The 24,162-nt window shown below is 42.2% G+C and overlaps 1 protein-coding gene across 1 annotated transcript in view; it reads right to left on the bottom strand.

The window, feature by feature from the left end:
* The window catches only part of SLC6A20 (solute carrier family 6 member 20), a 148,464-nt gene extending 125,579 nt beyond the window's left edge, over nt 1-22,885 (bottom strand). The window contains exon 1 of the mRNA XM_029589461.1: nt 22,702-22,885. Coding sequence (XP_029445321.1) covers nt 22,702-22,822 — 121 coding nt within the window. The 5' untranslated portion in view covers nt 22,823-22,885. The remainder of the gene's footprint in view (nt 1-22,701) is intronic.
* Nucleotides 22,886-24,162: the final 1,277 nt, after the last annotated feature.

Below are 24,162 nucleotides of genomic sequence, written 5' to 3'. Positions count from 1 at the left end.
TCTCACTCTCCCACACACATGCTCTCACTGTCCCACACCCAAGCACACATGCTCTCTCTCACTCTCCCACACACATGCTCTCACTCTCCCACACCCAAGCACACATGCTGTCTCTCACTCTCCCACACACATGCTCTCACTGTCCCACACCCAAGCACACATGCGCTCTCTCTCCCGCATATATACTCCCTCTCTCTCACACAAGCCCACATGCTCTCTCTATCCCATACACATGCTCTCTTACTCTTCCACACACAAGCCCATACACAAGCACACATGCTCTCTCACTCACTTCCTCCTTGACTTAGTAGGCATCAGCAGTCTCCTTCTTCAGCCCCCGTGGACAAGGGAACAACTTCTGGCCACGGGGCTCCAGCCAGTTCTAGTATTGGACTTTCTTCCGGCAGGGTGCACTCCTCCTTCTCCTCTGAAGCAGCATGGTCCCACCAAAATTGACAGCATGGTAAACATGGCCTTAGTAAGTGGAAAAGCAGCATGGCCCTGCCAAAATTAGCAGTGTTGCCAGTGGGGCTCTGTTGCTTTTCCACTTACTAAGGCCACGTCGACCACGCTGTCTATTTTGCTGTGGCCACACTGCTTTTTCTTTTGCTTTGGACCTTCCGGCTGTACTGCTCTCGTTTGCACATGGCAGTGCTTTTGGTAGTGGCACCTATCGCCGAGGCCATATTGGCCATAGGCATGCTATGGCTCTGCCTTGTTCTCTCTTAGGACTGCCCCATTCCTGAGACTCAAGGAGTGTGGTGAGTCCTGACCCCAGCACTGGTCGTATCTCTTTCACTTGGCTCCATGGTCAGGGAGATCAATGAAAAAAATACCATGGCTAAAAACAAATGTCTGTTGCTGCTGCGAGAAGGGGAAAACTACAGACCTGTACTTGGACCACTGCTTTTCAATAAATTTATAAATGATCTGGAAAGGGATACGACGAGTGAGGTAATCAAATTTGCAGATGATACAAAATTGTTCAGAGTAGTTAAATCACAAGCAGATTGTGATAAATTGCAGGAAGACCTTGTGAGACTGGAAAATTGGGCATCCAAATGGCAGATGAAATTTAAAGTGGAGAAGTGCAAGGTGATGCATATAGAGTAAAATAACCCATGCTATAGTTACACAATGTTAGGTTCTACCTTAGGAGTTACCACCCAGGAAAGAGATCTAGGCGTCCTAGTGGATAACACATTGAAATCATCGGTTCAGTGTGCTGTGGCAATCAAAAAAGCAAACAGAATGTTGGGAATTATTAGAAAGGTAATGGTGAATAAAACGGAAAATGTCATAATGCCTCTGTATCGCTCCATGGTGAGACCGCACCTTGAATACTGTGTGCAGTTCTGGTCACCGGATCTCAAAAAGCATATAGCTACTTTGGAGAAATTACAGAGAAGGGCGACCAAAATGATAAGGGGCATGAAATGGCTCCCCTATGAGGAAAGGCTAAAGACATTAGGGCTGTTCAGTTTGGAGAAGAGACGACCCAGGGGGGATATGACAGAAGGCTACAAAATCATGAAGGGCATGAACAAGTTAATGTAAATCGGTTATTTACTCTCTCCGTTACAGTTATTTTTACTCCTTCAAATGATAAGCAATGTCTCTCCAATCTGTAACACCTTTGTCTTTTTTGAATTTAAGTTACATTTTTTTTTCAAGCAGGCAATTAACAGAGTTCATAAAAAACACAAATTGTTGCAGATATACAGTATATATTCAGAAAATCCAAATGATTAAATCAATGCTCCTATTGGTGTTACATAAATATTAAACGGTAATGGTGAAAGGGAGGAACCATGCGGGACCCCCATTTCCACCTTCTGGGAAGATAAACATTTATTTATTTATTTATTTATTTATTTCACATTTTTCTATACCGAGCTTCATGGTTGAATACCATATCAGATCGGTTTACATCGAACGAGGGATAGAAACTTGTAACAAAAAACGGAACAATAAGTTATAATCAGAAAGAGAGCAAGAAAGTTACATTGAACAATACATACAAATACATAAAAATACAAAACATACACCCTCAGTCTTTACAATCTGTTACCTATCCTTCAAAACATCTGATACCCACTGCAAGGCTATACCTACTATCCCAAGTTCTTTACAATGAGACAGCAATATAGCATGCTCCACTAAACATGCTAGATAAATCCAGGAAAACAAGCAGGGTAGTGAAAACCTTTATCTAACTGTTGCAGAATTTCATCCAACAGATCTACCATAATTGTCTTGGTACTGCACCCCAGTCTAAACACAACCTGTGCTATATCCAGTTTCTTTCCTGATTCCAAGAGTACATAGATTTGAGACATTACAATATTTTCCACAATCTTGGCGATGAACGGAAGGTTTGCAGCCGGTCTATAATTAGCACAATCTCTAGGATCCAAATCTTTCTTTAAAATTAGGGTTATCTCTGCAGTTTTTAAAATACCTGGGACTTTACCTTCTGTTAAAGAAAAATTAATCAATTTCCACAAACCTTGCAGAATCGAATCAGGTAAAACTCTTATCAAATAAGATGGACACAGGTCCAGGAAAGACCGAATAAGAACATGCCATACTGGGTTAAGCCAAGGGTCCATCAAGCCCAGCATCCTGTTTCCAAAAGTGGCCAATCAAAGCTAAAAGTACCTGGCAACAAGTACCCAAAAACTAAGTATATCCCATGCTAGTAATAGCTGTGGCTATTTTCTAAGTCAACTTGATTAATAGCAGGTAATGGATGTCTCCTCCAAGAACTTATCCAAACCTTTTTTAAACCCAGCTACACTAACTGCACTAACCACATCCTCTGGCAACAAATTCCAGAGCTTTATTGTGCGCTGAGCAAAAAAGAACATTCTCTGATTAGTTTTAAATGTGCCACATGCTAACTTCATGGAGTGCCCCCTAGTCCTTCTATTATCCAAAAGAGTAAATAACTGATCACATTTACCCATTCTAGACCTCTCACGATTTTTAACACCTCTATCATATCCCCCCTCAGCCGTCTCTTCTTCAAGCTGAAAAGTCCTGACCTCTTTAGTCTTTCCTCATAGGGGAGCTGTTCCATCCCCTTTATCATTTTGGTCGCCCTTCTCTGTATCTTCTCCATCGCAAATATATCTTTTTTGAGATGTAGTGACCAGAATTGTACACAGTATTCAAGGTGTGGTCTCGCCATGGAGCGATAAAGAGGCATTATGACATTTTCCGTTTTATTCACCATTCCCTTCCTAATAATTCCTAACATTCTGTTTGCTTTTTTGACTGCCGCAGCACACTGAGCCGACGATTTCAATGTGTTATCCACTATGACACCTAGATCTCTTTCTTGGGTGGTAGCTCCTAATATGGAACCTAATATCATGTAATGAAAGCATGGATAATTTTTCCCTATATGCATCACCTTGCATTTATCCACATTACATTTCATCTGCCATTTGGATGCCCAATTTTCCAGTAGTGAACAATTTAAATTCCATAAAAGAAATCAGCATCAAATTTTTCAATAAAAACGGTGAATCCACCTCTATCGCACTATTAGTAGAGTACATCCCAAATAAGTTATCCTCTCTTGATAAGGAGATGATGGATATGAGATGTCTCTTATCTTAGTGGCAGATTTTCAAAGGGGTACGTGCGTAAGATACACACATACCCCTCGATAACCTGCCCCAAGCTCCCCCTGCGTGCGCCGAGCCTATGTTGAATAGGCTCAGCGGCACGTGCAAGCCCCAGGATGCGCGTAAGGCTTTCCTGGGAGGCCATGTCGGGGGCGTTTCGGGGGCTTGACCGAGGCCTCAGAAACTGCTCCCAGGCCGGGGAATCGGCGTGCGCGAGTTACGCCTGCCTCAAAGGTAGAGGGGGGTTTAGATAGGACTGGGGGGGTGGGTTAGGGAAGGGAAGGGAGGGGAAGGTGCGGGGGTGGAAGGAAAGTTCCCTCCGAGGCCGCTCCGATTTCGGAGCGGCCTCGGAGGGAACGGAGGCAGGCTGCATGGCTCAGCGTGCACAGGCTGCCAATTTTGTGTAGCCTTGCGCGCACCGACCCCTGCATACTCTTGTTTGTGCCTGGTGCGCGAAAAAAAGTATGCGCAGGCGTACTTTATTAAAATCTACCCCTTAATGCATCATCATCTTTGAAGATTTTTCAGTGCATTTTTAAATAGTCATGGGACTGGGTGACTTGGTTTGGATCCTGTTTGCATTACCATCCCCATATAAGAGGGAAGGGTAAAGGGAATAGGGATGATGGTTCAGATCCACCTGGGTATATCACAAAACACACAAATCCATGCACAATCCCATTCCTGTATAATATTTTAAAATATTTTAAAATCTTTTGGACCCAGGACAAATTCAAATAAATCTGATATTTTTGGGAGATTGTAGGGAACATTCCTTTTTCTTCAAGCCTTTAAAAAAAAAAAAAGTTCAATAGCCTAGCCTGATATTAATTTATGTGAATTTTTTTTATTCTATATTAGCTGCTCAACTGTTATTGAATCCACTAATGTTTTAATATTTGTTGTTTTAATGTGATGCTTTTCCAACTGCTTCTATTTTCTTGGGTGGTGTTGATTTTATTTGTGCATTATTAATTATGGATGTTTATTTATTTATTTTAGATTTTAACATTTTGCTTATTATTTTTGCACTTCAAAGCAGATTATATTTAGGTATTATAGTTTAGAATCTAAATTTTATAAGTGAAACAAGAGAGGAGAAACAGACTTGTGCAAGGTTACAACAAGCAACTGTGGGATTTGAAGTCTGGTTTCCTTGGTTCATAGCCCACTGCTCTAGCCACTAGGCTACTTATGTTGATATCACACCAATAACCCCACCTGGTGTCTTTATTTTTTATATGGGTTATTTTTTGTACACTCGCTCAATATTTACATTCATTAATGTTCATCAAAAGTTGATTTCTTTTATTTATCTTTCCTTCCGTGACAAGCACTTTGCAGTTATTTATATAGCCGTCAAAAATAGTATAATTGTACTTAGCTTAAAGAATGTCTCAATTGATCCGGACTTGCGCAAGTTTCGACAATTACTGTCTTCCTCAGGGTCTGTCATTCTTATTTTAATCCTTTTTCATGATGGTATTCTTTGAATTCTCCGGTGCTCGATCGAACCTCCGTCAGGAATTGACTGAACACGGAGTAATTGTCAAAACTTGCGCAAGTCGGGATCAATTGAGACATTCTTTATGCTAAGTACAAGTATACTATTTTTGATGGCTATATAAATAACTGCAAGGTGCTTGTCACGGAAGGAAAGATTTTATTAAAGAAATACGTAAAAGATAAATAAAATATACACATATATTAAAAAAAGGGTTTTTTTTCTGCAGCCCAGCTCAATATATTTTTAACAATATAAAGTTTGAATAAATAATCGGAGGCTGGAGGGTGTGTTAATGATTAAAACAACTATGGCACCAGGAAGGTAGACAATTAACATATGAAACCATCCCCTGCTCTCCTAATAAATTTGAACTATAAATAAAAGAAATCAACTTTTGATGAACATTAATGAATGTAAATATTGAGCGAGTGTACAGAAAATAACCCATATAAAAAATAAAGACACCAGGTGGGGTTATTGGTGTGATACGTTATATTCATTTGGTGAGGATCTTATTTGGGAATACTTATGTTGATAGGCATGCAGACTTACCAACATAAAGAGCATAGAAAAAAAATAACATATTTGAAAGGAGCTGATGATCACACTGAATGTATAAGAAAATTTGGGTTAAGTCCTGTATTTGCCTAGTTGAACCTAAGTTTGAAGCAAGTCGGGCATTGACCTATCCCTGCTTCTATGCTTTACAGTTCTGCTTTATTACATCTTATAAAACTATTTCCAATATGTAAGTATCAAAGGTCTAAGATACTTGTGTGAGGTTTATTGTCTTTTGATATAATTTACTGAAATTGTGCTGCTAATTTGCATGGGCAGAGCAGTGGCGTAGCCAGAAATGAATTTTTGGCTGGGCCCAAGGTTAACATGGGTGGGCACTAAAAGTCTGAGCCATGGAATTCAAATTCTTATTGATAAATACTTTCACACACACACACCTGACAATAGATTTCTAAATAATCTGCTACGGCTGTTATACTTCTAATATTTTAAACTCAATTACTTCAAGCAGCTACCACTGCTAAACCTAATATATAGTTATGAAAGCATTTCAATTATACTTAAAGAGATCTCAAGTGGCAGTATCTCATAACCTACAAAGAACCATATATTAGTCTACTATAAAGACAGATATCTCATCATACATCACAGTATTCTGTGAGATATTTTAAAACCCTCTGGAATGTTGTACCAAAATATTTCTACTTGAAAAAAGCTCAGAAAGGCAATGTACTTTTAAGATGGAACTAGGTTCAAACTAATTACAAATTCAATGATGAAGGAACCCTCTTTCCTATTTTCTTAAACTTATCAAACGCAGTAATTCATCACCATCATAATAGGCATCATTGTGTGGTAAAGTATACCTTTGTCACTCTGCCTTATGCTTAATCATAGGTCAGTCCATATTTTTAAGTGTTTTTGTTGCTTAATTCACCCCAGTGATATACTCCAAATTTCTAGCAATAATCTTGTGTTACATCAATTCAAGGTTACTTTTGTTGAAAATTATGAACCAAACTTATCTGGATAATACAATGTTATTACTTCTTCTTAACCACCATCGACTTTGAGCTTGATGCCCTCAAACTGTCAGCAATATGAGAATTCACTATATTGCTGTTCTATGCCCGACATTGCACAATGTTTCGGACTAGCATCGAGTCCTTCTTCAAGGGCGTAATATATTCCACAGCATGGCGTATCTTGGCGTGGCATCAAGCTCAAAGTCGATGGTGGTTAAGAAGAAGTAATAACATTGTATTATCCAGATAAGTTTGGTTCATAATTTTCAACAAAAGTAACCTTGAATTGATGTAACACAAGATTATTGCTAGAAATTTGGAGTATATCACTGGGGTGAATTAAGCAACAAAAACACTTAAAAATATGGACTGACCTATGATTAAGCATAAGGCAGAGTGACAAAGGTATACTTTACCACACAATGATGCCTATTATGATGGTCATGAATTACTGCGTTTGATAAGTTTAAGAAAATAGGAAAGAGGGTTCCTTCATCATTGAATTTGTACCAAAATATTTACCATAATTGAGCAAATGCCTTATTAATCTGTATCAATAAAACAGATAAATATCTTTGAAGATTTCTTTTCCTTTCCTATGACTCAACTATTTAGTTTTAGTCTTCCTCTGATGCTGACATTTGCTGAATCGAGTCCAGGGGCTCCTGACATTCATCCCCATTTCTTTACAAAGGAAGAACAGAAAAAAAGACTGTTCTGGATAAAGAGATGTCTTGAAGGTGGTCACACCCTTTGGCTGACAGCTGGGATGTATCCTTAGCAGTGTGGAGAGGATAACTGGGTAGACAGGAGAAAAAGGCTCTCCAGCCCTGTCATTTACTAAGCTATCATCATGTAAACATACACTCTGCATCCACAAATAAGATTGATACAATTGCCTACATCATTGTAAAATACCTCACCTCGGGCACACACCCAGAACCGACCTTCACAAAAGTACAGAAATACCACACATTATAAATATGGAGATAGAAACTGGAATGGAAAACCAAAAAAAAAAGCCACTCTGCATGCAGTGCAAACCTGGAGAAATGGAAAGAGAAATATAGCACCTAACAGTCCCAGGATCTGCAATAATGCACACAAACTAAGCCGCACAAAGTTACACTTGCATTATGGAACATTTAACAACCCTATCTATGAAAAGGCAACACTACAAATATTAAATCAGGTCCTAAACACTAATACACCTCCTATTAGGAAAACAGAACAAGCCAAGCTGCTATAGAGCCCCACACAGAAATAACTGTAAAACTATATTAATAAATGTTTCAAAACAGCTGATGAACAGAATAACATCCAACAAAACTCATAAAAATTATTAAACATTGTCCAAATATCAATAAAATATTTCAAAACAGCAGACACATCACATAATACTCAATAATTAAAATGGCAGTCAATCAAGAAAAATAAACTTAAAATGCCACTTTTACTTACCATCTCCAGCAACTCTCCTACTCCTTTCCCTTGAAAGCACATACCAGGAGCAGCAGCTCTGTCTCTCACACACACACCCCAGTCACCTCCCTGCCCAGTCTCTGTCTCACACACACCCCAGTCACCTCCCTGCCCAGGCTCTGTCTCTCACACACACCCCAGTCACCCTCCCTGCCCAGTCTCTGTCTCACACACACCCCAGTCACCTCCCTGCCCAGGCTCTGTCTCTCACACACACCCCAGTCACCCTCCCTGCCCAGTCTCTGTCTCACACACACCCCAGTCACCCTCCCTGCCCAGTCTCTGTCTCACACACACCCCAGTCACCCTCCCTGCCCAGTCTCTGTCTCACACACACCCCAGTCACCCTCCCTGCCCAGTCTCTGTCTCACACACACCCCCGTCACCCTCCCTGCCCAGTCTCTGTCTCACACACACCCCAGTCACCCTCCCTGCCCAGTCTCTGTCTCACACACACCCCAGTCACCTCCCTGCCCAGTCTCTGTCTCACACACACCCCAGTCACCTCCCTGCCCTGCATTTCCAGCCCGTGGCTTGAACACTGCCACTCCTCCCACCCTGATGACCCCCTTCTTCCTGCCCCACCAGCCAATCAGAGGCTTCCTCCTTCCACTGGCAGGAAGAAGGCTTCCGATTGGCCCGCGGGGGCAGGTAGAAGGGAGGAGGTTTCCCATTGGCCCACGGGGGCAGGAAGAAGGGAGGAGGTTTCCCATTGGCCCACGGGGGCAGGAAGAAGATAGGAGGTTTCCCATTGGCCCGCGGGGGCAGGAAGAAGGTAAAGGGAAGTATTACTGGGGCTGTGGGACACCGGGAGCCGCAACACACCAGCTGATTTTATTTTTTTTTCTCCCTTGGGTGCCTGCTGATGCTGCCTGCTTTTATTGGCTGCAGTGTCTTGCAAAGAAATTTGGGTGGGCCTGAATGGAAAGTGGGTGGGCCACTGCCCACCCAGGCCCACCCGTAGCTATGCCACTGGGGCAGAGACTGAAGCTTCATGCATGCACTCCACAGACAGCCATGGTTTCATGAAAAGAGGCCATTTCATGGCAGCAAAATCTACTGACTATAGTTAAAGCAAGAAGGAAGAAGCCATCCTCAGTGATCACTTTGTAGAATATGAATTGGCGAATGTTCAGGTGAAACAAAACAAATCGAGTTTTCACAAAATGTTCAAGACTTGTGAAGCTGTGAGCTGTCTTGGTCAGTTGCATGATTTCTCAGGGATGTTTTTTCATGCATCTCTTAAGGAGACTGTGGTTAAGCCAATTCTAAAAAAAAATAGGTGGTTGACCTGAAAGTGTTGGAGTATTATCATCCATTTTCCAATCTTCTAACTCTTTTAGCCAAATTTAGCAGAAAAAGTTATTTATTCATGGCTATAGAATTTTGTGGATAATGCCAACATTTTACATTCCCTTCAGTAGGGATTTAGAATGTTGTATAGTAGTGAATTGGTGTTGTGTCTCTGGTCGACAATATACAAAGGCATGTGTGTCAAGATTGTGGTGATGGTGGCAGGGATTCCATTGTTGTATTATTAAATCTTGTTGCTGCCTTCTATACTGTTGACCATAGTTTTCTTCTCTGATAGTTGAAGGAAACCGGCATTTCTGATTAGGCCTTTTTCTAGTTTCAATTGTTTTTGACAGATAGATCTCAATCTGTTAGATAGGCTGATGATGGCTCAAAAACTAAGACATGTTTTATGGTGTTCTGCAAGGCTCAGTCCTTTCCCCAGTGCTTTTTAATCATTGATAACATTATTTTTTCAGTGTGGAATGTCTTCTGTTCACAGATGACTGTTAACTCTCAGTAAAGATGGGTGGTCTGACCAAATAGCAGCAGTGTCCAACTTAAACCTTTGGATGTAGTAGCTTGCTGGTTGAGAGATCAGAAATTGTGTCTCAGTCCAGTTATGTCTTTGCAGGAAGTAGCAGCATGGCTTTTGTTGGTTGTGCAAGCATACTGTTTGAAGAGGGGAAGTTTATGTGATAAAGTGGGTACCTTTAACAGTCAGGAACAGTCTAGAGATCAGGAAAAAGTAGCCAGCCAAAGACACAGAGGGTACTATAAAAAGAATCCCAGAGGTAACACTTCTGAAACAGAGATCAGGAGGCTGCTGTGAGTTGAAGTCCCAAGAGTCATTCTAAAGCCGATAAGGAGAAAGGTACTGCCTATAGCGGAACATGATAGTAACTGGGAAATTCAGATGAGGCTAATTAAAGATCTACTTAGAGAGAGCAGTTTCCTTTGAGCAGGAGACTACTGGGGGCAGGGGATTGGCAGGGAGGCAGCGGTCTAACAAGATGAGGTCAGGAATCCCAAAGGTTACCACACCCATAAAGAATATCTATGATAGGAGGCTGGGAAGCCTGCTGCTGTTAGAGGCTAGTAGCATGACCAGTGGTGATTTTCTGCCCCATCACACCAAGTCACTGACCTGGAACCTTTTTGAACTTGCTTCCTATTCCCCATTGGATAAAAGTGGTAGAGGCTGCTACTGGAGCTGATCTGATACCTTTTTATTTAGAAAATTACTACTGAGTATGACAAGAGACAGAAGAGAAGATTGTTTTTGCTGTATAGAGTTTATACCAGCCTGTGTTTAAACTCTTGCGGCACATGTATGGAATTTCCCAGTGCCTCAGAGGTGTGAAATTGTGCTGTTTGTGAAGAAACAGAAAACTGTTTACTAAAGTGCTTAGTCAGGTTTTGTTTAGGACAAACCTTGGGGATGGCCATAGGCAGCATCTCATGACAATATTCTTACAGGATTTCTAGGGGAATTCTGCACCAAAAAAATACAAAATTCTATATGCAATATTTTAAAATTCTATGTAGTTTATTTGTTAAAATAATACAACATATTGAGGGAGGCGGTGACATCACGGCACAAGATGGCAGCTTGACTTGAGAGCTCCCGAGCACCACGAGCTAATAAGATAGAAAATCGCCATCCATCCTTCCCCCTTCACGGAGATAAAATAAGCACCATAAGTCACATAACTGCAGGCTATGTCTCAGAAACGGAAAGGGTCGGATTTCAGCAAATTCTCTTATATAAAGAGTCGAGAAGTGCTGGAAGACCTAAGTACGAGAGAAGATCCAGTCATGGAGGAGCAGAAAGAGGAGAACGCCGACTCTCACACCGGAGAGGAGGGAGTGCAGTTGCCGGAGATTCCCACCCGAAGTGAATTCCGCCAATGGTTTGGAAATCTCCGTAAAGACATGAAGGCAAATAAAAAAGAACTGCTGGATAAAATGGCGGAAATGAGAGACAACATGGCCAAGATTGGGCATAGAGTGGACGAATGCGACATATGCCTAGAGACCCACGTGGCAAAATTGGAACAGATTAAACATCAATGCGAAGAGAGGGCCAAAGCGGAGGAGGAGCTCCTACTGAAAGTCGAAGACTTAGAAAACAGAAATTGCAGGTGTAACCTGTGCTTTCACGGCATACCCGAAACGGAGGCCTTCCAGGACTGCCACGAGGTAGTCCGCTTGTTTTTTGCTTTTCTATTGGCACAGGGAACAGACAAGGATAGTGAAACCACTCCACAACAGATCCAATTAGAGCGGGCTCACCGTACCCTTGGGCAGCGGTAAGGTAATCAACCCAGGGACATAATAACATGTTTCCTTAGGTATTCGCTGAAAGGACAGATTTTGAATAAAGCCCGAAAGCAGCAATCCTGGCTGTGGCAGGAGCAATCGGTGTCAATGTTTGCCGACCTTTCTCCTGGGACTCTCAAACGCCGGCAAGAGTACCATCCGATAACCAGAATCCTATGAAAAAAAAATCTTAGGTACCATTGACTGTTTCCTGTGGGCTTATCGGTCACCATCCAGGGCAGCACCTCTTCAGTCGCAGGAAAGAACACGGCGCAGAAGGAGTGGATGCCCTAGTTCTTCCCTGGCCACAAAACGTGCTCCTCTACATGTTTCCACCATGGCCACTGGTAGGGAAGGTTCTTCAGAGGGTAGAACTTCACCACGGTCTGGTAATCCTCGTAGCACCAGAATGGCCTCGCCGACCATGGTTCGCAGACTTGGTCAACCTGACTGTGGACGGATCTCTTCACCTAGGCCATCTGCCGAACCAGGCAGATCACTTCTGTCTTGCGGCCTGGCTTTTGAATGCTGCAGATTGAGAAGACGTGGTTACCCTGAGGCGGTTATTTCTTCCCTCCTGCGGTCAAGAAAATCCTCTACGTCCATTGCGTATATCCGGGTCTGGAAAGTGTTTGAAGCGTGGTGTACTTCTATGCATGTATCTCCCCGCCATGCTTCTATTGCCCACATTCTCTCCTTTCTGCAGCGAGGGTTGGACAAAGACTTGGCATACAACTCATTGAAGGTTCAAGTGGCGGCCCTTGGAGTTTTGGTACGACCCTCTCGATGGAGTGCTTCTTTCCTCCCATCCAGACATAATCCATTTTTTTACGGGGTGTAAAACATGTTAAACCTCCGGTTCACTCCTTGTGTCCCTCTTGGAGTCTCATTTGGTCCTGTGGATTCTAGGTAGGTCTCCTTTCGAGCCTCTTGCCAAGACTTCTCTTAAGGATCTCTCGCTCAAGATGGTTTTCCTGGCGTCTCTTTGTTCAGCTCGTAGGATTTCCGAACTTCAAGCACTTTCATGCCAGGAGCCCTATCTCCGCTTCACTGTTTCAGGGGTTTCCTTACGTACGGTTCCCTCCTTCCTTCCCAAGGTGGTCTCCTCCTTCCATTTGAATCAGTCAGTGGAACTGCTCTCCTTCCTGGTCGACAGTCCTAGGGAGCTTTGACGTCTCGATATCAAACGGGTTCTTGCCCGATATTTGGAAGCAACGAATGAGTTTCGTGTCACGGACCACCTCTTTGTTCTCTGGGGCGGTCCCAAGAAGGGAGGCAAGGCTTCCAAGACCACGATTGTACGCTGGTTGAAGGAAGCTATCTCTGTTGCATATATCGGCGCTGGTCATTCTCCTCCAGATGGCATCAAAGTTCATTCCCTTCGCGCACAAGCAGCCTCCTGGGCTGAGAGCCGGGCTGTTTCTCCACAAGAGATTTGCAGAGCGGCTACCTGGAAGTCGCTGCACACTTTTGCCAGACACTATTGCTTGAATGTCCAGGATCTGGGTTTCGGCTGGTTCGGAGCTCAAGTCATTCGAGCTGGGCTATCAGGGGGCCCACCCTAAGTAGGGAAGCTTTGGTACATCGCATAGTCTAGACTGATCCGGGTATGTACAGGGCAAAGAAAATTATTCCTCACCTGCTAATTTTCGTTCCTGTAGTACCACGGATCAGTCCAGATGCCCAGCCTAAGTCTGTTATGGGGTAAGGTTTTGGGATCGGCTCGCCTGCTTCTCTCTATATCTGTTTGGCATTTCTTCTTACAAGTTCTTTCTACAAGTACGTATGCAGAACTTATTCTGTAACTAGTTTCTAAAAGTTAAATGTTCTCATTCCGGGTTCATTAAGTTAAGTATTCATGGTTTTCCCACTTGTTTTGATTCATACTGTGTGCTTTTTATAGCTTTGTTATTCATAATACTGAAGGGACGCAGAGGGTGCTCCAACCTATTAGGGGCTGTCCTTACAGTTTTTGCTCTGACTCCATCTGCTGGAAGGGGGACATAACCCATGGTCTGGACTGATCCATGGTACTACAGGAACGAAAATTAGCAGGTGAGTAATAATTTTCTTTTATCGCACGCCTTAGGGCCTAACACATTTTGATGAATGACCTGGACTGTTTGTTGTGTAAAATGCTTTAAGAACATAAGACTTGCCACAGTGAATCAGACCAAAGGTCTATCAAGTCCAGTATCCTGTTTCCAACAATGGCCAATCCAGATCATAGGTAGGTAGTCAAATCCCAAGGGCAGATAGATTCCATGCTGCTTACTCCAGGGATAAGCAGTGGATTTCTGCAACACTTCAATAATGGTTTATGAACTTTTCCTCCAGGAAATTGTCCAAACCATGTTTAAATTCAGCAACACTAATAGCTTTCATCACATCCTCTGGCAATAAATTCCAGAACTTAATTATGTGTTGAGTAAAAAAAACTTTTCTCTTATTAGTTTTAATTGTCTCACCTAGTAACTTCACTATGTATCTCCTAGTCTTTGTATTCTTTGAAAGAGTAAATAATCAATTAACATTTATTTGTTCCACTCCACTTTTTATTTTATAGACCTCTCTCATATCTCCCCTCAGCTGTCTCTTCTCCAAGCTGAAGGGCCCTAATCTTTTTAGCCTTTCCTCATAGGGAAATCATTCCATCCCCTTTATCATTTTGGTTGCCGTACTCTGTATCTTTTCTAATTCTGCAAAATCTTTTTTGAGATGTGGTGATCAGAACTGCACCAATACTCAAAATAAGGTCACACTATGGAGCGATATACAGGCAGTATGATATTCTGTTTTATTCTCCATTCCTTTCCTAATAATGCCTAGCATTATATTTGCTTTCTTGGCTGCTGCTGCACACTGAAGAGAGGATTTCAACATATTATCAATAATGACGCCTAAATCCTTTTCTTAAAAGGTGACTCATAATGTGGAACCTTGCATTGTGTAGCAATAATTTGGTTATGCTTTCCTAAGTGAATCACTTTACATTTTTCCACATTAAATTTCATTTGCCATTTGGATGTTCAGTCTCCAAGTTTTTCAAGGTCCTCTTGCAATTTCTCACAATCCTTAAAAATTTGAATAATTTGGTGTCATTGGCAAATTTGATCACCTCACTTGTTGTTCCCATTTTCAGGTCATTTATAAATATATTAAAAAGCAGTGGTCCCAGAACATAACCCTGGGGCACTCCAGGATTCACCCTTCTCCATTGGAAAAATTTTCCATTTAGCCCTATTCTCTGTTTGCCTTCCACAATAGGACAGTTTGCAATCCACAATAGGACACTGCCCTTGTCTCATGATTTTAATTTCCTAAGAATTCTCTTATGGGGGTCTTTGTCAAATGCTCTCTGGAAATCCAGATACACTCTATTAAATGGCTTACTTTTATGCAAATTTTTATTTATGCCCTCAAGAAAACATAGCAGATTGGTAAGGATAGACTTCCTCTGGCTAAATCCATGTTGGCTTTGTCCCATTAAACTATGCCAAACTATATATTTAGCAATTTTGTTCTTCATGATAGTTTCTATCAGATTACCTGGCACAGATGTCAGACTCACTGGTCTGTAGTTTCCTGGATCACCCCAGATTCCTTTTTAAAAACTGGCATTACATTAGCAACCCTCCAGTCTTCAGGTATGATAGATGATTTTATTGCTAATTTACAAATGACTAATAGCCAGAATTTCATTTTTCAGTTCTTTCAATACTCTGGGAGGTATACCATCTGGTACAGGTGATATGCTACTTTTTCGTTTGTCAATTCACCCTATTACATCTTCCAGTTCTGCTGAATCATCACCTTTGAATATCATTTCTGGCATGGATATCTCTCTTACATCTTCCTCAGTGACTCCATTGCAGGCTATTTACTTCGAATATACAGGAAAAAGTTTTTATTATAAGCTTTCGCTTCCACAGCAAGCTTGTTTTCAAATTCTTTCTTTGCCTTCCTTATTAATGCTTTGCATTTAACTTGCTAGTGCTTATGCTCTTTCCTGTTTTCCTCATTTTGATCCCTTTCCCATTTCTTAAAAGATGTTCTTTTAGCTATTATAGCCTCTCTCACCTTGACTTTTAACCATGCCATAGTTGTTTAGCCTTCCTTTCATCATTTCTAATGCAGAGAATACATCTGGTCTGGGCTTCCAAGATGGTATTTTTAAACAACATCCATGCCTGATGTAAACTCTTTACTTTTGCAGCTGATCCTTTCAGTTTTTTCCTAACCATTTTCCTCATTTTATCATAGTGCCCTTTTTGAAAGTTAAGTGCTGTCGCAATACATTTCTTTATTGACTTCCCTCCAGTTAAGTCAAATTTGATCATGTTGTGATCCACTAAGGACTAGGTCTAAAATAGTTTCCCCCTCTTGTTGGTTCTTGTGCCAGCTGCTCTATGAAGCAGTCATTTATTTTACCTAGGAACTTTACTTCTCTCGCATGTGCTGATGTGACATTCACCCATTGGGATAATTGAAATCACTCATTATTACAGTGCTTCTGATTTGGTTAGCTTCCCTAATTTCTTTTAGCAATTAATGGTCTGTTTGTTCATTCTGGCCAGGGAGATAATACACCCCCCACTACTATTTTATTCCCCTTTTCACCTGGAATTTTTATCCATAAAAATTCAACATTGCATTTTGTTTCCTGCAGAACTTTTATCTTGTTTGTCTCGGTGCCCTCTTTAATATATAGTGCCACCCCTTCACTAATTGATCCATCCTATTATTTCAGTGTAATTTGTACCCTGGAATTACAGTGTCCCATTGGTTATCCTCCTTCCACCAGGAGATTACATACATTTCATATTCATGCTGACCTCCTTCCAGTCTGTTATTGCACTTGCCAAGCAAGACTTCTACATCCATCTGACAAACTCTCTTGCATCCAACCCTCGTCATCTCTTTGCTACATTCTTTAGTTTAGTTTATCTTGATTGATTGCCTTTATTACATAAAAGATAATCAAAACAATGTATAGAACATTTATACAATTTATATAAAATTACACAACCGCAAAATTAGCAAAAATGTTAAAATATAAAAACTAAAACTTATCAGCAAAAATATTAAACTAGAATGAAGGTAAATAAAAATAATACAAAAAAACCCCTAAACTTCCTTCACCTCTTTTCCCCCCTTTCACTTTCTGCCCAGATTATGGCTGACTACTTCTATAACAAGATTCACAAAATTAGTGTAGGAGTCCTGTTAGTCCCCTTCTAGGATTTAGTTAGCAGAATGTACCATTAATGTGGGGAGAAACATAATAGTAATCTTGTGGATGTATAGCTCCCCCATATGGAAGTTATAAATGGTAGGCACCACTGGTACTTAGGGCATTGCCAACATCTTACCATGTGGATTCCCTATTTGCTTTTGTAGTGGCAGTATGTCTTAGTTGCTCTGATTTTTCTCTTAATTGGGTTGGTGCCTCCTTGGAGCCTTTTATTTGGATGGGAGTTTCCTTCCACCTCCCACTCCACTTTATATTTGTAGATTGATTTATTTAATTTGGAGTACTCATTAATTAACCCCATCATTCATCAAAATGCATGATGGCGTTAACGCATGCGATAACGTGTGGTTAACGTCATAACACACACAAAATCTATGGTAATGCATGGTGTGAATGCAAACTTTCAGAGTGGGTGGGATCAGGGAGGAGTTTTGGGTGGGAATTAGGAGCAATATTGTACCATGTGATAGCATAATGCATGCTATCGCATGGTTTTAACGCTGGAAATAAGTACATGTTTTTTCCTGCTTTAGGCTGTGTGATATGCCTGAAATGGCCATAATGCAATTTGTGATAAATTTTTGGAATTGCATTTTGGTCATTTCTGGGCTTGGAGAGATGAGAGGAGAGGAGTGGAGAGAGAGAGATAGCCTCTAGGAAGGGCCTCATGGTGTGCACCTATTTATATCTCTATAGAAGGGCCACCAAATAGGTCAAGATGAGGTGTTGGTGATGGCTTAGAGTTTAGGGGCCAGTTTTGCATATAGCGAGAGAGGTACGAACAGCACAGTACACCTCAGTGAAGATTTGATGTCATTTGGGGTGAGGAAAGTCTCAAAAAGATGAAATTTTGTACTATGTTATCTCATCCTAGCTTGATGGTACCCTGTTATAGAGTCCATCAAGCTAGGTATAAGTTTCACCTACACTTATGGGAGAGAAGAAATCATCAACTTAAAGACTATATCAATTGGCTTAACACCTTCAATGTAAATAAGTATGTAAGAAGTCACACATTTATTTAGAAGCACTTGTACTATATAAAAGTGAATTCATCAGCTGTAAAGACTATAACGTATCATTTTATAACCTATCAGTAAAAAGTATTGTTGTAAACCACTAAAACACCAATGTGTTTCATTTGAGCTTGAATGCAAACCTCAGTTGTGTTGTTATCATCAATGCCATATTCAAACACTTCAATTGGAAATTAAGAGCAGCAATGTGAAGGGTCTTGAAAGAGATTTCCCCCTCCGCTCAGGGAACCCTGAAATAACAAGTTTAACTATCTGAAAGTGAACAATTTAAAATCTTAAATTTGAAATATGGCCTCTGAAAATACTATCCAGGTTGAACCATCACAGGAGGTATGTTAGCCTTGAGTCATCTCTACTTCCATCTCCCACGTCTTTCCTCTATCTTTCCACTGGCCTCCGTCATTCTCTCTTTCTGAAATCACAATGGAGGAAACTGCTCATCTTCTTGTTCCTCTGACCCTGTTCCCATCCAGTTCTTCAGCTCTTTCTCCATTGCACTCATCCCTTCCATTTGCCACATCCTCAAGCTATCACTTTCCACTGCTACTGTTCCTGCTGCCTTCAAACATGCTGCCATTACACCACCCTTCAAAAAACCCTCACTGGACCCTGCCTGTCCTATAAACTATTGTCCAATCTCCCTCCTCCCTTTTGCTTCCAATCTCTTGAATGTGCTGTTCACTACCTCTATCTTGACTTTCTTTCATCTCAAGTCATTCATGATTCACACCAGTCTGGTTTTCACTCCCTACATTCCATAGAAATAGCCCTTGCCAGAGTCTCCAATGACCTGTTTATGGCTAAAACCAAAAGGCCTTTACTCAGTCCCTATCCTCCTTGACCTATCTGTTACACACATCACCACCTACTCCTTGATACTCTGTCCTCATTTGGATTTCAAGACTGCACTGTCATGCTCTCTTCTTACTTCTTCCATCACACTTTTAGTATTTCTCTTGCAGATTGTCTCTACTGCCATCCCTCTATCAACTGGTGTGCCTCAGGGTTGTCTCCTGGTTCCTTTTCTCTTCTCTCTGTGTATACTAAATCCTTTGCTGCTCTGATTTCCTCTCATGACTTTCAATCCCATATTTTTACCAATGGTTCCCAGATATACTTTTGTACACCAGAAATTTCAGAAGGAATATAGTCCCAGATCTCAGCCTACTTGTCTGACATGCTGCCTGGATGTCCCACCATCACCTTTAACTCAACATGGCCAACACAGAGCTGCTTATCTTTTCCCCCAAGCCCACTTCCCCTCTTCTTCCTTTCTCCTTTATGTGGATAACACTGTAATCCTACGAGTCCCCTCATCTTCGACTCCTCTTTCTCCTTCTCTACAAGTATCCAAAACACTGCTAAAATGTGCATTTCTTTCTCTATAATATCACCAAGATCTGTTCCTTCCTTTCTGAACACACAACCAGAACCCTTATCCACTTTCTCATCACTTCCAACTTAGACTATTGCAACCTGCTTCTCACAGATCTACCAGTGAACCATCTCTCAAGTGAGGGAACTGGGGATGGGGGGGGGGGGGGGAGTGAAATGGGGTTGTGGGGTGGTGGGAGGGACTGAACCAAAGTCAATGAGGGGTTTGGAGAGGGGGTAATGAACCAGGGTGAGTGAAAGATTTGGGTTGGGAGAGTAAACCAGGGTGAGTGAGGAGTTTTTAGGGGAACAAAAGTAAGTGAAGGGTTTGTGGAGGAAAGGGAACCAGGGTGAGTAAGGGGATAAGATGGGGTGGAAGTAAAAGAGGGAGAGTGATCGTGGGATGGGGAAGTGAGTGAACTAGGGGAAGTGAGGGGGTCATGGGGTGGTGGGAGCAGGGGAGGGTGTGACCAAAGTGAATGAGGTGGTTTGTGGCAGGGTAGTGAACCAGGGTGAGTGTGGAGTTCATGGGGGAACCAAGGGTTTGTGAGGAGGGGAGGGAGCCAGAGTGAGTGAGGGAATCAAGTAAGGGGAGAAGTGAAAGAGGGAGAGTGAGGGAATCAAAGGGGCTTTGGAAGGGGGGATAAAGAAATGAGGGAATGGGGTTGTGATTCTACTACCAAACATATCATTAACGCACTTCCTACACTTCAGAGTATTTCCCCGTCCTTGGATGGGCTTTCACTACTAGTACTTAATTGTGCCTATAGGTAGATCTGGTGAAGAAAATAGCCTTGGATTAGGCTTATTGTGTTATTGCTTCCTGCCAATGAACGTAGCCTGGTGTTTTCTGATTTTCAGTTGTATTATTGGGCCATCATACACAAAAAGTTGGTATACTGGAAGTTGCAAACTGGACATTGCCATTGGATCGAAATAGAGTCTGGGGAAATGTTCCCCCTTCTATGTCACTATGTTAACTCTGTAGATCTGAGATCAGGTTAGACTGTACTATAATTGGCATGCAGGGCTGGTGCAAGGGGACCAGGCACCCTAGGCAAGGCCAGCGGAAACACTAGGCGAGCTAGGCCTGGACCTAGGGCGCCAACTATTAGGGGGGGGAGAGCCATGTGGAGCTGCGAGCGGCGGTAGTAAAGAGTGGGGATTTCGAACCTCCACTCCTCTTTGCTGCCACTGCTGGCGAGAGGTGGGAGTCAGGGTTGCGACCGGGGATGGGGGGGATGTCGGAGTGACTCGGGGGGGGGGGGGGGGGGGGGGAGGGTGGCGCAAGGCTGAAGGTGCCTAGGGCACCTAATCCCCTTGCACCAACCCTGATCCTAGGCACCTTCGGCCTTGCGCCGCCCCCCTCCAGAGTCACGCCAACACCCCCCCTGGTCACGCCGACACCCCACCCCACCCCCGGTCGCAGCCCCGACTCCCACCTCTCGCCAGTGGCGGCGGCAAAGAGGAGTGGATGTTGGAATCCCCACTCCTCTTTGCTGCTGCCTCCTGCGGTCCCACATGGCTCGCGTCCCCTAATAGTCGGCACCTTAGGCCCAGGCATAGCTCGCCTAGTGCTTCCGCCAGCTTTGTTGGCATGCAACTATTTCCCCATTCATGCACATCTTGGTCTGTGCAGAGCTTACTTATCATTGCTCTGAACATTATTTGATTTATCTCTAGACACCCATGTCTACCAAGCAAGTCTTTTAAAGGCATGTATTTCTCACTTTTCATATGCTCAATGAAATGTTTAACACATCTAGCTGTCCCTTTATTGTGCATTTGTAGATCAGATCAGAACTATACTTGAGAGTTAAAGCCTATATTCTCAGAGAAATATCTCCTTTAGAGAATATTCTTTTCACATTCTTTTTAATCACTAGGGCTTAATTGCTTCTACATAAAAAAAACACCTTCATAATAAGCCAAATAATTTATGATCTGTCATGCATAGGCTGTTGGGATAAGCTCATATATCCCTCCCTGGCTGTGAAAGATTGGGCTGGTATTTGGCAAAAAGCACCTAAATGCCAGGCATTAGTATCCTGTGTATAGCTCCAGTTCAAGATTATTATGGGACTCTACCTCATCTAAAATTGGCATGCATTCACAAAGGAGTGGATATTTCATGCTGCAGAAGGTATGGGTTAAGTTGGGTCTTCATCCACATTCTGTTCTGCTGCCTCCCCCTTCTGGGACATGCTACACAGGTTTATTATGGATGTTGTTGAAATCTTACTCTCAGGTATGGCCAAAGTCCTTATCCTGGAATGGCACCACTAAAAACGTACAATTAATCTTTTTATTGACTTTTTTTATTGATCAAATCGTGTAGTATAACGACTGTATGTACTTTCCTGCATATAACCACACTGAGTGGTCTTTCTCCTTATTTTATTAATCTATATAGGATTTATCTGTTGACAGCCACGTAATGGTAATCCTCTTGGCGACGTCTTCCACTGTAATTCAGTCATAACATTCTATTCCTACTGTTATTTGCAGAATGCAAAAAATGCTTAATAGTTATGACTTTACAAAAAAATCAAGAGAAAAATACCAAAATACATTTTTATCCTAAGTTCATCTATCCTTATATTTTCTTTGGATGAACTTCTGGAGTTAATGAAGTGCAAGCACACTCCTACTGTACAGAAGAACCATCCTGGCAAGCTCATTCATGTTAAACTTTTAAAGTCGGAATTAAAGCAAACACAATGCAGTGTCTCATTTCAGCTTCAGCAAACTTTCACTGCTATTCTATAATAATCTGTTTGGATTACAGTCAGGCTGTAAAATAACGCTTTGATTGATCCTTGCCAGCATTTAACAGATGGATAAGTGGAGAAGGGATACGAGTGAAACTCCACCAAAAATCTGCAATCTCTCTTACATACATCCTTTTTCTATGCTGAGTAGGGTCCATTTAACCCAAGGAGGTGGTCCCTCCACAGCAGGGCTGAAGCATATCAGCAGGGCATTATGGGGAAACTTGTACAGCTGCAGCTTGTGCTAAACCCATTCCTTAGAAAAACAGAGGATTTTTCCAGGGCTGTCAGTCCAGCACCTTTGACAAGCACTAAATTAATTAGAAACTTCTTTTTTTTTTTTTTTTTTAGAAAATGGAAACCATTTGTTTCTTTTACATAAAAATGCTAAGGACCACTGCCACACCTGCCTCCTGATCAAAATACCCCAAAACACTGTCCATTTGACGACAAATCCTGAAACACAAGCAAATGCCCCTTACCTCCTCCATACATCTGACACAAATACGGAAACCTCCAAACATTTCCCAGACCCACAGCATAGGAAATACAGGCAAACACAAATTGTAAGGGATTGTCCCACAGGGGCCGTGGCTTCTCCATCTTCCCTTCCAGAGCAAGCAAGCAAACGTCTGTTCTAGTGTCTTGATTGGTATCCTTAAAGTACTCCCGTTTCCAGCCTTGAGCAAGCTTCCAAGCCAACATGCCTCAGAGGGAGGTACACTTCGCCAATTCTTATCAGGCTTTTAATCACTAATCCTATTAACAGGCTCCTAGAAGGAATGCTGGTAAATAGATTATAGACAAAAAATGCTGTAAAATTGTGTCACAGATTTATTGGGCAGCTTCTCAGTTTCTGATTTGTAGCTCTGGAATTTGAATTTGGAAGCTTTGTTTTGATACCGGAGTGTGTGAGGTGATGAGTGTGTGTTTTTGTGGGGGTGTGCATGAGGGGAGAAGAGGTGTGTGTATAGGGCAGTGATGGCGAACCTTTTAGAGAACGAGTGCCCAAACCGCTACCCAAAACCCACTTATTTATCGCAAAGTGCCAACACGGCAATTTAACCTGAATACTGAGGTTTTAAGTTTAGTTCCACCACGAACTACCGTAAGCCCTTCCTAATCGAGGCCAGCATTCAAACTGCGACAGCGCCAACCTACAAGGCCTCAAAAAAAAAAAATAGTCCACCCGGCCGCCCGCCTCTACGTAAGACACCAACAGCACGTTCTGCGAGCGCTGACAAGCGCAGCAGCTCACCGATTGGCCTTCGCTACAGCAACTGCAGGTGCGTAAGCGCGGGGGCCAACGGATATTTAAACACGCTCAGGGAGCAAGGTCTTCTCAGTTGTGATTGAGACTATGGAGGGGAGGAGTTCCTGCTGAGCGGTAAACTGGACAGCTATCGCTCCGATGCTTTTGGTACAATCCTGCCATTATTAAATTTGTGCTAATGACAGAAAAACATTGCATGAAAATTTAGAAACCTAAAAAACAGAGAACATCACTTTTCTTTTTTTTAAATACACGTTCGGAACTCCTTGCACGCTAATATAACTGACTGGTCACGTTTTAGGAAAGGGGTGACCACCTTTCAGGCCAGTTTTCAACTTTAGATTCCTCCCCCCCCCCGGGAGATTATATACATAAAAAGGCAGCATAACTTTAGTGTGACCTTAAATTACTGGAAAAACGAAGAGACTTGCAGCTCCTGAAATATCCGCACTAATTTGGCAAGACTATCCGAAAGTGGGCACTGGCTGGTAGGAAGCTAACATGAAGATGAGCGATTTACAACAAATTCAACAATTTCTGCGCCGATGCCGGGGGGCTTTAAATTTCAGAAAATGAAGAGCGCAGGAATCTGCACTGCCTACCCGAAGAACAAGGGGCAGACGCTGGGGAGGGCCCAGATTCTGGCCACCTGTGGCCACCAACACCAGGG

The sequence above is a fragment of the Rhinatrema bivittatum genome, chromosome 2 (assembly GCF_901001135.1).
Source record: "Rhinatrema bivittatum chromosome 2, aRhiBiv1.1, whole genome shotgun sequence".
NCBI classification, from domain to species: domain Eukaryota; kingdom Metazoa; phylum Chordata; class Amphibia; order Gymnophiona; family Rhinatrematidae; genus Rhinatrema; species Rhinatrema bivittatum.
This window is presented reverse-complemented; position numbering and strand designations above follow the sequence as displayed.